Consider the following 13,542-nt stretch of genomic DNA (forward strand, 5'->3'; position numbering starts at 1 on the left):
GGAAATACAAATCAAAACCACCTCATGCCGGTCAGAGTGGTTAAAATGAACAAATCAGGAGACTGTAGATGCTGCTGAGGATGTGGAGAAACGGGCACCCTCCTCCACTGTTGGTGGGAATATAAACTGGTGCAACCCCTCTGGAAAACAGTATGTAGGTTCGTCAAAAAAATTAACAGTAGAACTCCCCTATGATAGAACTCCCCTAGCAATAGCATTGCTAGGCATTTACCCAAGGGATACAGGAGTGCTGATGCATAGGGGCACATGTACCCCAATGTTCATGGCAGCACTCTCAACAAGAACCAAAACATGGAAACAACCTAAGTGTCCATCAACTGATGAATGGATCAAGATGTGGTGTATTTATACAATGGAATACTACATGGCAATGAGAAAGAATGAAATCTGGCCTTTTGTAGCAACATGGATGGAATTCGAAGATGTTATGCTGAGCGAAATAAGTCAGGCAGAGAAGGACAGATACCATATGTTTGCTGCACGTATAGGTGGATTAGGAGGAACTTAACGGAGGACCACGTGGGAGAAGAAAGGGAAAAGTAGTTGAGAGGGAGGGAGGCAAACCATGAGAGACTCTTGAATGCTGAGTACAAACTAAGGGCTGATGGGAGTGGGGGAGAGGGGAAAGGGGTTGATGGGCATGGAGGAGGGCACTTGTTGGGATGAGCACTGGGTGTTATATGTAAACCAACTTGACAATAAGCAATTAAAGAAATAAAAGGAGGGGCGCCTGGGTGGCTTAGTCGGTTAAGCGTCCGACTTTCGCTTAGGTCATGATCTCGCGGTTCGTGGGTTCGAGCCCCGCGTCGGGCTCTGTGCTGACTGCCAGCTCAGAGCCTGGAGCCTGTTTCAGTCTGTGACTCCCTCTCTCTCTGACCCTCCCCTGCTCACGCTGTCTCTCTCTCTCTCCCCTAGAAAAAAATAAAACATTAAAAAAAAAAAAAAAAAAAAAAAAAAGAAATAAAAGGAATAGCATTATGCTTGGAACGTGAGTGCTTACTGAATATTTGTTGAATGTTTAGTTGGAAATACTTGCAGTTTACTTGAGATAAAACTAGAAAAGGACTTTGTAGCCCATTATGTAGATGGAATACTTGGTTATGTTTATTTTTTCCCTTAGTCTTAAAATTTGTTTCTGATCACAACGCTAAGACATGACCAAATAAAGTATTTAAGTCATGTAGAAACACTCAGAGAGAGGTTCTATCTGTTATTCTGGCAGTATATATTTGAGAGCTTTTCTGTATCAGACTTTATGCTAGGCCTGGGATATTCAGAGTGCCAGGAGAGCCAAGACTGTGCTACTCTGAAGGGTGTGTAACAGCAGGCTGAGCAGCTGGGGCCTGCATACATACCCTGCTCAGTACTATCATATAGTGACAGGTTCTGTGAGGAAAAGAAGTAGGTGAAGAGGTTAGAGAGTAGCTATGTAAATTACTGTTTTGCATACATTTGTAGAATTATTTTAAGAAACTGGTATCATACCCTACATGGTGTTTTTCAGTTGCTTTTTATTTTTTCAAGCTTTTATTTTAATTCTGGTTAGTTAACATATAATATGTGTTTTGGAAAGATTTTTTTAAGCGTGTTTATTTATTTTAACAGATAATGAGAGCACAGGAGGGGTAGAGACAGAGAGATAGATAATCCCAAGCAGTCTCTGCACTGTCAGTGTGGGGCTCAAACCCTTGAACTGCTAGATCATGACCTGAGCTGAAACCAAGAGTCAGATGCTTAACTGACCACATCACCCAGATAGCCCCCACCTTCTTTTAGAAAGATTTGTTTTTTAAGTCTATTTATTTTGAGAGAGTGAGCAGAGCACGAGCTAGATTGCAGGAGTTGGTAGAGAGGGAAGGACAGAGAATACTAGTTTTAAGTGCAGGGTTTAGTAATTTACCACTTAAATGCAACACCCAGTGCTCATCACAGTAAATGCCCTCCTTAAGACCCATCACTCATTTAACCTGTAACCCTCCCACCTCCCCTCCAGCAATCCTCAGTTTTTTCTCTATAGAGATTTTTAAAAGGGAATATAAGGACATCTCATACTCCATCAGAATGGCATTAGACTTCTCAGAATCAATGTAAGAAACTATTAAGCCAACTTAAAATGTTGAGGGAAATTTAATGCAACCTAATTTTTGTTATCAAACTGTTGAGTGTGTGCACAGAATAAGTGCATTTTCAGACATCCTTGGTTTCCAAAGTTTATTTCCTGTGTATCTTGTCTTAGGAAGCTACAAGGACTTGTGTTTCTCTAAAATTACCTACTGTGGGGTGCCTGGGTGGCTCAGTCAATTAAACCTCCTCTTCTTGGTTTCAACTCAGGTCAATGATCTCGCAGTTTCCTGAGTTTGAGCCCTGCAATGGGCTCTTCTCTGGTGGTGCAGAACCTGCTTGAGATTCTCCATCTCCCTCTCTCGCTGCCCTTCCCTCATTCATTCTGTCTCCATCTCTCTTAAAATAAATAAACAAACTTAAAAAAATAAATAACATTAGCTACTTAATGTGAAAGACATGGGCTCCAGATCTCAGGTGTCTGATAGAAAGGGAGTGAATGGTGGTACCAGCATGATGGTAAAAGGAGGCCCAAGATGGCAGATGTGCCGCAGGCTTCTCAGTTGGCGAAGTAAGACCAGCAGCTCATTGTGAGGCAGAGCTGTGATCGATAAGTACCCAATGAACCTGAATATTTTGAGAGGACATATATGCAACTGGAAAAGTATTTGGAGTTACATTAATATATAGCAAATAAGGAAATGGGAGGAGAGGAGACAAAAGAAATACTGTGTTCCATGACTCAGCTGTCAGGAGGGTTTTATATCATATAAGGGAAAGAAGGACACAGAATGTGTGTGCTTGGAACGGTCGAAGGAGGGTAAGTGTTACAGAGTGTATGTGTAGATGTGTGCAAGAGAGAGACTTCAGCTGAATCTTTCATAGTAAGAAATCAGTATATAATGTTTGAAATTAAAATAGTAAAATAAGCTTATTAATATAAAAAGGTAAATACTAAAAGAATTGGCAGAAACAGTTGAAGATGTTGCTTTTGTGGAATGGAAAATTAAGTTAAGGGGACAGTCAGCACTGTTTTTTTTATAGTGAGCCCGGTAGACTGTATGTGTTAAGGGTGTATATCGTTATGCAACTATGAATGTATACAATTATGTGAAAGTATATATAATTTTGATAAATATTTGTAAAAAAAAAAAAAAGATGGAAATCTGGAAGTTTTGCTATAGAATTGCAATAAAAATTCTAGAACTGATTATAGGAATTAATACCTAAAAATAGCAAAACTATTATCAGGAAGTTCTTGAAATTTCATATGTTTTTAAGACATTTGTTTTTGGGCGTTAAGCTTTCATACATACAAATCAATAGCCCATTGGTAGTGTTACAGATATTTCCGAAACGTCTTTAAAATGAAATTCCAGGAGGGGAGATAATCTGTGCACAGGCCACTATGCCCCCCCCGTGACTCGCCACCATGAGCAGCACCTTAGCCAAGATCACGGAGATCGAAGCCGAGATAGCTCGGACTCAAAAGAACAAGGCCACAGCACACCATCTAGGGCTACTTAAGGCTCGCCTTGCTAAACTTCATAGAGAACTCATTACCCCCAAAGGTGGTGGTGATAGTGGGCCAGGAGAAGGTTGTGATGTGGCCAAGACAGGTGATGCTCGAATTGGGTTTGTGGGCTTTCCATCAGTGGGGAAGTCAACACTGCTTAGTAACCTGGCAGGAGTATATTCTGAGGTGGCAGCGTATGAGTTCACTACTCTGACCACTGTGCCTGGTATCATCAGATACAAAGGTGCCAAGATCCAGCTCCTGGACCTTCCAGGTATCATTGAAGGTGCCAAGGATGGGCGAGGCAGAGGCCGTCAAGTCATTGCAGTGGCCCGAACATGTAACTTGATCCTGATTGTTTTGGATGTCCTGAAACCTTTGGGGCATAAAAAGATAATTGAAAATGAGCTGGAAGGCTTTGGGATTCGCTAGAACAGCAAACCTCCCAACAATGGCTTTAAGAAGAAGGATAAAGGAGGCATTAATCTCACAGCCACATGCCCTCAGAGTGAGCTGGATGCCGAAACTGTGAAGAGCATTCTGGCTGAATACAAAATTCACAATGCCGATGTGACTCTGCGTAGTGATGCCACAGCGGATGACCTTATTGACTTGGTAGAAGGAAACAAGAGTTTATATCCCTTGTATTTATGTGTTGAATAAAATTGATCAGATCTCCATTGAGGAATTGGATATCATCTATAAGGTGCCTCATTGTATCCCCATTTCTGCCCATCACCGCTGGAATTTTGATGACCTGTTGGAAAAGATCTGGGATTATCTGAAGCTAGTGAGGATTTACACCAAACCCAAAGGCCAGTTGCCTGATTATACATCCCCAGTGGTATTGCCTTACCCCAGGACCACGGTGGAGGATTTCTGCATAAAGATTCATAAAAATCTTATCAAAGAATTTAAACACGCTCTGGTCTGGGGTCTGTCCGTGAAACACAATCCTCAAAAAGTGGGTAAAGACCATACATTGGAAGATGAGGATGTCATTCAGATTGTGAAGAAGTGAAACCTTTCCCTCTGCCCATCTGCCGGGTCAACCACAAGAGCTTTCCCCAAGACTAAGCACCCTACCCCAGACCCCTTCTGGCTTTGGCAGCCAGTGGATCAGGATTCAGGGGAGGGAAATGGAGGCACCCAAACTGGAACTTCACTGATCTTAACTTGGTGTCATCTTGTAAATTCAATTGCATAAAGGACCTGGTAGGCCAGCCAGCTATATGCAAAAAAATAAATAAATAAATAAAATGAAATTCCATATTTGAATCCTGTCTTCCCATTAACTTTTATTAAGTGAAAGCATATAAAATCTGAAGTTTCAGGGGTTTTCTATTTAGCAATTTTTTTTTGGTAAGAAATATTTGAATTTTTGTAGTACAGGGTAGCATGAATATTCCAGGGTAGGATTTTATACAGCAGAGATATTTTTCATTTTAACAGTTTTTTACTTAAAGTTGTATATAAGGTTACTTTATTCTTGCATCTTCTCAATTGTTTCTTCCTTATATGCCCTCTTCCTTTCCTAACATGGCAAGATTTGGCTTTATGTTCAAGGATCTTTTTGCATTCTTTGTCCAGTTTTGACTTGTGATACCCAGCACACTTGGGTGAGTGCCCACAAGGACAGTTGTGCCTTTTACCTTCTCATACTGCACTTGTTAAATTTAGATGATGTATTTCTTCCTGTAAACCTGGACTACTTTGCCAAATCGCTGACCATTATAGTGTCCTCACATCATCTGTACTTCATCATCCATTCAGATGGGGATGGATCGAATGTTGTACTTCTGTCTCAGCTCTTTGGAAAGAGGGGAAGATAAAATCTTCCCCCGAATGTGGGGAGGTACATTGAAATGCCTTTTATGGTTCTTGCTCTGGTCAGAAGTCAAAGGGATTGAACTTCATTTTGGCCGCTGGTGCTTCAGCAATGACCACAAAAGGGAGGAGAACAACAGTGATTTTTTTTTTTTAATAGAGAAATTTAACAACTTATATGAGTTGTTGTGAAGTTGGGCATTTTTATTGTTCATATTATTGAAGCATTTTGTGACTTCTGTTTGTGGATGCAGCTTAAGCAAACTATTAACTTTTTTGCATGCCTTTTTAAAGTAAATATGTGTGTATGTGTATATGTTGCTTAGGGAATAGCTTAAAATGTGTGGTTATTGTGTAAGAAGTCAATAATTAATGACCCCTCTAATCTGAAAGGAATCAAATTAAATTTGGCCTCTGAGTTTAAGAGAAAGAAAAGTTCTTCCATTTATTCTCCTTTCAATTGAAAACATGAATGTTAAACTTAGAAATATTATATTTTATATTTAATTTTATATTTAACATTTTCCTCCTATGCCATATTACAGAAAGAATGGAGAAGAAGGAACAGGAATCACAGAGGAGAAAATGAGAGTAGGGAAAATAAGAGATTGAGAGTCTGAGATAAAACAGGAAAAGGTGAAATTGGGATTTTCATAAACTGAGAGTTTTACCAAAAACCGGAGGGAGATAGTTGTACACAAAAAGAAGGCACTATGCGTATAGAAGAATTTTCGTGGAGCAGTGTCACCAGATACTTTGTTAGTGCAATTTCTGTTAAAATCTTATAGATAGGTATTTTTTAAATTGCAGGCAGAAGTGGATATTACCTCATTAACATTTTGTGCCTTGAGTGTGATAATAGGCTGAAAGTTTCTCTACCTTTAATTAAATTTGTCTTTTCTGATGATGAATTTCTGCTAATAAATTTTCTGGTGATTATGTAATTTAGTAACTTCTAAAAACTTTAGGTATTATTTTATCCTCCTCTGCCAACTCTGTCTACTGAGTTTCCAATATTATTAATAAAAAGAGAGTAATTAAGAACTGAAAAGGCACTAATAATTGGGAAAAGTAATTTTATGTCTCTGTGTATATTATATAACCTTTAAACGTAAAACTTATCTCTAATTTTCCTGATTATAAGAAGGAATGATTTTTCAGGTTGTCTTATTTTGGTATCTTTTACTTTCGTTTTTTGCATTTTTATTAAAGGTGGGAACAGAGAAAAGATCCTCATGGTAGAACCTATTACGTGGATCATAACACTCGAACGACCACATGGGAGAGGCCACAACCTTTACCTCCAGGGTAATGTGGTGTCTTTCTTTTTCTCCAGTTGTGTTTTATCATACATTTGATTTCTTAAATTTATTACAACATAAAATGATTCTTTCCTTGTACATGTTCTGTTTCCTTCATTTACTTTTGTGAATAATAACTGCTCAGTGAATGAGATTTGTTATATTGTATCTCTTTTAGAGTTAGTCTGAAGGGGCTTCCTCAAGAGATTATCAAACACTGGCCTGAGTTACTCTGAGAGTAGCTGTAGAATTTTGGTTCAGTTTTACTGCTTATCATTATATTTTAAGGAATGAAAAGCATATTTAGGAAAATTTTTATGTATCGTTCTCCAAAGCTAGTGATCTAAGCTGGATTATTTCATGAGATTTAATGACCTAAGAGATGTCAGAGAGGTTCAAAGTTATGATTTAAAAGATTACTACAAGTAAAATTATATTACATTATGGCTAAAATTAGAGAAGGTCTTAAATGAGTAAAAATATATCTATTACACGCTATATAAATTCATGCTATTAGGCTGTATTCACAAACTGATCTTTCTTTTCCTTTTTGCTCTTTCATAGCCTTTCATACATATTCTGCTGATAGCTAGTTGAATTATACCGTTTATATTCTCCTTGAACACTCTGCCTGGACAGGAAGTCCTTCCAGATGCAGCTTAAAGTCCACCAATATAAAACACATTCAAAGTCCAGAATATTCACATGAAATACATTATTTTTATGAGATTGGTTGCTGATAGGATTCTTAAATTATTATATACGTTAATGGCTTAGAGAAGTGTTTGTGAGAGAGCTAAGATGGGGCATAATAGGAGGACCCTAGGCTTGCCTCGTCCCTCGAACATAGCTAGATAACTGAGTTAATGGACAGATTGGCTTTAAGGTTAACTAAACCCTGAAGGATGGGGAGAACTTTGGTTGGTGGAGAAATAGGGAAGGGCACTTTGTTTTGAGGGAATATTCAGAAAAAAAGAGATGACAAAATGAAACATGATACATTTGAGACCAGCAAGTAGTTGATTTGGCTCTTACGTGGGTTCCTTAAAAGATCTTAGAGGAGATGAAGCTGAAATGGTAATTAGGTTCATTTTTATGCTGTGCTAAAGAGCGATGATGGGTGGAATGACATGATCCGATCTGCATTTGTGTTCAGCAGCTGTGTGAAGCGGCATGTTGAAGACCTGTAAGAGCTGAGTTACAGCCCTGAATGTAGGCAGTGGCTAGAAGGGCAGATTGCTAGGTATATAGGAAGTGCTCAGTAACTTACCAAGAAAAAGAGAGAGGGTGGTCAGATTGATACTGAGACTGTTCAGACTTTGGCCCCTTTTTTAGATAGCTCTTAGAAGTCAGATAGTGGTAGAATGGGAAGATAAGTTACCTAAAAACCAAGTTTACATGTCTCTGAAGAAGAATATCAGCGTTTACATTCTTTTTTTTTTTTTTTCTGAGAGAGGGAGAGAGACAGGACGAGCAGGGGAGGGTCAGAGAGAGAGGGAGATACAGAATCCAAAACAGGCTCCAGGCTCTGAGCTGGCTGTCAGCACAGAGCCCAACCTCGGAGCTTGAACCCACGAAGTATGAGATCATGACCTGAGCCGAAGTCGGACACTTAACCGACTGAGCCACCCAGGCGCCCCAATCAGCATTTACATTCTTTTAAAGTTATTTGCTCATGTCTCAGACTTCATTTTTAAATTATGTGAGTGAAGTGTTAACTAATTACTTTCCAGTTTCTTAAGACATTCTTGTTAAATTTTTCTTAATGCCTACTCTATCTGTGGTAGTTGGGAAAGAAGAGTTGATGATCGTGGAAGAGTTTATTATGTGGATCATAACACCAGAACAACCACCTGGCAGCGGCCTACCATGGAGTCTGTCCGAAATTTTGAACAGTGGCAGTCTCAACGGAACCAATTGCAGGGAGCTATGCAACAGTTCAACCAACGATACCTCTATTCGGTAATTAGCAAATTTTAAGATATCAGTACAACTTTTTCCTTCAGGCATTTGCTCTTTCTACTTTGGTGATTTTTAAATGTTATAGGCTGCATTGCAAGGTATTTTTTATTATCGTAATAAAATATAAGTATTTCTGATATACATACGTACTTTAAGATTTTTTTTAAATTCTAGTTTACTAAGTACATACTGTTTTTGTCTTTATTAAGTGGTAGTTTTCATAGGTGAATTTCTTAATGAAATAATTTGTCTTTATTAATTCCCCTGTCCTCTACCTTCAGTTATAATCATTTTGTTTGCTTTAAACAAAACCAGTTACCTTCTGATTTTACTTAAAGCCAGTCTTGCCATTTTCCAGCTGTTCTCATTCCCATCCCACAATCTTAGAAACAACACTTTCATGTGTTTTGGCCTACTAAAGATATTCCTAGGTTTGGAGGTGGTTTTGTCCAGAAAATCTAATGCTGTCTGAAAATTTGACCAATTAATGGTCCATTATTGCCATAAGTAAATATCCACAAGAAGACTGGGGGTAGGAGTAACCTCTGTTAAATAGGTTTGATCACAGAAAGTGGAAAATACAAATTTAAGCACTGGACATCTCTAGATAGTGTTTTGAGGTAACTTGAAACCCCAAAGTATACAGGCTAGCAAATAGGAATTAGAGAAGACACAAAAAGAAAACCTAACTCTTCTTTCAAATCCTGCCTCAGGCTGGCTCTTTCGACTCATTTTCTTTAGAGGTTAAGTAGTAATCTCATTTGCAGTGTGACCCACTCCCCTGGTTTTCTATGACGAACAGAGAGAAATGGGGCCAACCCAGCTTTCGTAGCCTCTCCTGCTGCCACCAGTTGCTGGTTCTTTGGTAACTTGTGCAGAAATCTGTGCTAAGCTTTCACCGTTCAGCTGTATATAGTAAACAAGAAATTATGTACTGTGTGCTTTTCTTTTGCTTCTACTTAGCTGTCTGTATACATGAAAACCTTAGGGAAACAGGGCAGAATTAGGTCACAGGGATGTATTAGAATTGTATTCTCCTACATAGAACACCTCTAAACAGATTAAGATGTAATTACCTAAGTATATACAAGTCTAGGGTGAAAGTCCAGAGCTAACGCTCTGGTACCCAGGTTCTTTATGCTTCATGCTTCTTAACCTTATCACACAGAGCTGTTTCCCTTTGGGCTTCATTCTCCAGTGTAGGCAAGAAGAAAGGGAAAGAGGAACTAGAAGAGCAGATGACTTATCTAGCAAGCCCTGCCTTTTTACTTGGAAAGGGACATCTGCCAGTGCCTCACTGGCCAGAATTGGTTCTTCCCAGCTGAGAATGGAGTATTAGATAGATCCATTGCTGCATTGAACAAAACAGTGGTTTGGGTGTCAAGGAAGGAGGAGTGGGAAATTGATAATGGGTAAAATTAACAGTGTCTGTTATAAGGTTATAAAATATTTATCATTGTATCATATACTTTAAGAAATAATTCTTGAGGTGATAGTTTTTGTTTTTGTCATTCTTTTAAAATTTATAACAGAATGCTTACATTTTCTTCTGAATATATTTTAGGGTTATAATAATATGTAAGCACAAATGTGTTTTATGTATGAATATGTAAAAGATCCTTAACAGAATTAAGATAAAAGTATTTGTATAAAGATGATACTGGAATTTAATATTGGTTTAATTAATAGGCATTTGTTTTGAAGAGAACTGATTATTATTGTACTTCTAAACAAATATTTTTCATTTAACACCACAATTTTCTATATGTTCTTCTCTCATTTAACTCCTATAGATTATTATGAAAGGGCTAAGAAATTAAAAATTGGTATCAGTATGTTATTTCTAAGTCATCTTAAACATAGTAATTTTATCAACTGATTGATGCCTCTTAATTCATGACATGTTTAAGTGTACTTTGTGTCTTGAAATGACTGTATTTGGGGCGCCTGGGTGGCTTAGTCGGTTAAGCGTCCGACTTTCGCTTAGGTCATGATCTCTCGGTTCGTGGGTTCGAGCCCCGCGTCGGGCTCTGTGCTGACTGCCGGCTCGGAGCCTGGAGCCTGTTTCAGTCTGTGACTCCCTCTCTCTCTGACCCTCCCCTGCTCACGCTGTCTCTCTCTCTCTCTCCTAGAAATAAATAAAACATTAAAAAAAAAATTAAAAAAAAAGAAATGACTGTATTTGCATTCCTTTATCATTTTTTAGAAAATTATTATAAAATATGATTCTACCAGATGTTCAGTTTATCTCTGCTTTTGTATTAAAGTACTGTTTGTTTTTTTTCCCTCCCAACCCTCTCTCCCACCAGGCTTCAATGTTAGCTGCAGAAAATGACCCATATGGGCCTTTGCCACCAGGCTGGGGTAAGCTGATATGTTGTTGGTAAAAATATCTGAAGATATATGTACTAACTAGTTATTAAATGCTGTTCTCACTCTATTTTTTTTAGAAAAAAGAGTGGATTCAACTGACAGGGTTTACTTTGTGAATCATAACACAAAAACAACCCAATGGGAAGATCCAAGAACTCAAGGGTATGTGTGTACTACAGCCTTATTACTTAAGTCATCTTACATATATCTGTAGATAGAATCAAGTAAACCTTGATTCAGATGTTTTTAGTACCTAGAAAATGTTCACCCTATGATTGTAACTTTATCTGTTAGCTTACAGAATGAAGAACCCCTGCCTGAAGGCTGGGAAATCAGGTATACTCGGGAAGGCGTTAGGTACTTTGTTGATCATAATACAAGAACAACAACATTCAAAGATCCTCGCAATGGGAAGTCATCTGTGTAAGTGAAAACCTAAAGTACTTAAGTGTTAGTTAATGAGGACATAAAAATTTAGCCTCAAGTTTAGCACAAATTGTACTCTGTGAATCAAGAAAAACTATACAAGTAGTAGCTCAGTCCACATCCATCTTTACTTTACATTACTAAAGAATGAATTTGTACCACATAATGTGCTAATAATGATAGCAAATATTTATCTAGTGATTGCTATGTTCAGGGGATTGTTCTAAGCACTTTGCATAAACTAGCTCATTTTATTTCCCAACAGTCCCTTGAGGTAGATACTATTATTTTCCATTTTTCAGTGCAGATACTGAGGCTTAGGGAACATAACTAACTTGTGCAAAATTAGACTGTAAATAATGTAGCTGGTTTCAAACCGAGGTAGTCTGTGCACAGACTTAACAATCACATCATGCCACTGCAATGTGAAGGAATGCGATGTCAACAAATTTGAATTTTCCAGATAAAAAGACCTTAAAATAGAGCTCACCTTCATCCTTACTCTTAAGTGTGATATCTTTGCATCACTAAGAAAATCGTGTTATAAAAGGTTTTTGGCAAATTTCCTGTCATATCTACCCACCTACCAGCATCTGTCTTCCCTCTTGATTCTATAGGTGGATAGTCGTCGTACCTATTAAAGGCAAGTCCCTTTACTGGCACACTGGATCTTTCCCCTCTTCCTATTTAACTGTTCTCACAATTATCATCTTTCTATCTTCCATCATCAGTGTTTCTTCCTCCACTGAATTCTCATCACCTGTTATTTCTCCTAGATTGAAAACAAATAAACAGGGGTGCCAAGGTGGCTCAGTTGGTTAAGTTACCGAGGCTTGATTCCAGCCCAGGTCATGATCTTATGGTTTATGGGATCAGGCCCTGTGTCAGGCTCTGTGCTAATAGCACAGAACCTGCTTGTAATTCTCTCTTTCCTCCCCATGTTCTCTCTGCTCTCTAAATAATAAAATAAGGTGGTTGTTTTTTTTTAAATTAAAACAACAAAAAACACAACTTTTTACCTTTCAGATTCATTCCATAAAAATTACTTATATTGCTGCCCCTTACAGGAAAAGTACCTGAAAGCATTGTCTCTATATTGCTGTTTCTAATTACTCTTTCAAACAGACTACAAGGAGTTTTACTGACCCTGAAATTGTTAAAGGTACCTGTAACCTCTGCATTGTTAATTGTTAAGCTGAGGGTTGGTTGCAGTCCTGTCTCATTTGATTTAGGAACATTTGACAAAATGCATTTTTTGGCAACTCAACTTCAGAATATGTCCAGAATCCAGTTATGTCTCACCATGTCCACTGCCAGTACTTTGGTCAGCTGGAGCGGTGCCTGTCTCTGCTTTCTGTCCACATCTCATATAATGTTATTCTCCACAGAGCAGCAAGATTGACTTTTTTTTAGTTAGTAAAAAGTCATTCCTTTGCACAAAACTTTTAAAGTGATTACCATCTCAGGCCTTGCAGTGGCCTCCAAGGCCTTAAAAAATGTGACCCCTGTTACCTCTTCAACTTCAGCTCTGTTTTCTCTCCTTATTCACTGTTTCAGCTTCACTGGCCATGTAGCTCTGCCTCAAGCACCTGGGCTTTTACTTCTGGGCCTTAGCTATGAGTCTGCTCTTTCCTCAAATATATACATGGCTTTTGCCCTCCATGTTTTTACTCAAGTATTAATTTGTCTGTGAACCCAACTCTGTTCACCCTTTTCAGGATTTAAAACTTCTCCCTATATATTCTGCAACCTTTTTACGTTGCCTTTTCCTCTTTTTAAAAAAAAAAAATGTATGGTTTATTTATTTTTGAGAGAAGACAGAGTATGAGTGGGGGAGGGGCGAAGAGAGAGACACACACAGAATCCGAAGCAGGCTCCAGGCTCTGAGCCGTCAACATAGAGCCTGACACAGGGCTCAAACTCACAGATTGGGAGATCATGACCTCAGCCAAAGTTGGACCCTTACCTGACTGAGCCACCTAGGTGCGCTTCTTGTTTTTTCTTTTTGAGGAGCAGGAATAACAAGACATTTATCCCCTTCTAACACACTTCATA

At 38.4% G+C, this 13,542-nt stretch overlaps 2 protein-coding genes and 1 pseudogene across 5 annotated transcripts in view; 2 read left to right on the forward strand and 1 right to left on the reverse strand.

The window, feature by feature from the left end:
- Positions 1 to 13,542, forward strand: part of WWP1 (WW domain containing E3 ubiquitin protein ligase 1) — a 137,783-nt gene that overhangs the window by 93,084 nt on the left and 31,157 nt on the right. For all 4 annotated transcript variants that reach the window (XM_039223456.1, XM_039223455.1, XM_039223458.1 and 1 more), the window contains 5 exons: positions 6,638 to 6,733; positions 8,514 to 8,688; positions 10,998 to 11,052; positions 11,139 to 11,223; positions 11,356 to 11,484. In XM_039223456.1, coding sequence (XP_039079387.1) covers positions 6,638 to 6,733; positions 8,514 to 8,688; positions 10,998 to 11,052; positions 11,139 to 11,223; positions 11,356 to 11,484 — 540 coding nt within the window. The remainder of the gene's footprint in view (positions 1 to 6,637; positions 6,734 to 8,513; positions 8,689 to 10,997; positions 11,053 to 11,138; positions 11,224 to 11,355; positions 11,485 to 13,542) is intronic.
- LOC120225204 (developmentally-regulated GTP-binding protein 1-like) lies at positions 3,493 to 4,825 on the forward strand. Its single transcript, XM_039223459.1, is given in 2 exon segments — positions 3,493 to 4,225; positions 4,227 to 4,825. Coding segments are annotated over 2 exon segments (1,104 nt in total). The 5' UTR covers positions 3,493 to 3,514; the 3' UTR covers positions 4,620 to 4,825.
- Positions 5,082 to 5,515, reverse strand: LOC120225207 (annotated as a pseudogene).

This window comes from Hyaena hyaena, unplaced genomic scaffold (genome assembly GCF_003009895.1).
Source record: "Hyaena hyaena isolate Hyena2069 unplaced genomic scaffold, ASM300989v1 scaffold_1352, whole genome shotgun sequence".
Classification (NCBI taxonomy): domain Eukaryota; kingdom Metazoa; phylum Chordata; class Mammalia; order Carnivora; family Hyaenidae; genus Hyaena; species Hyaena hyaena.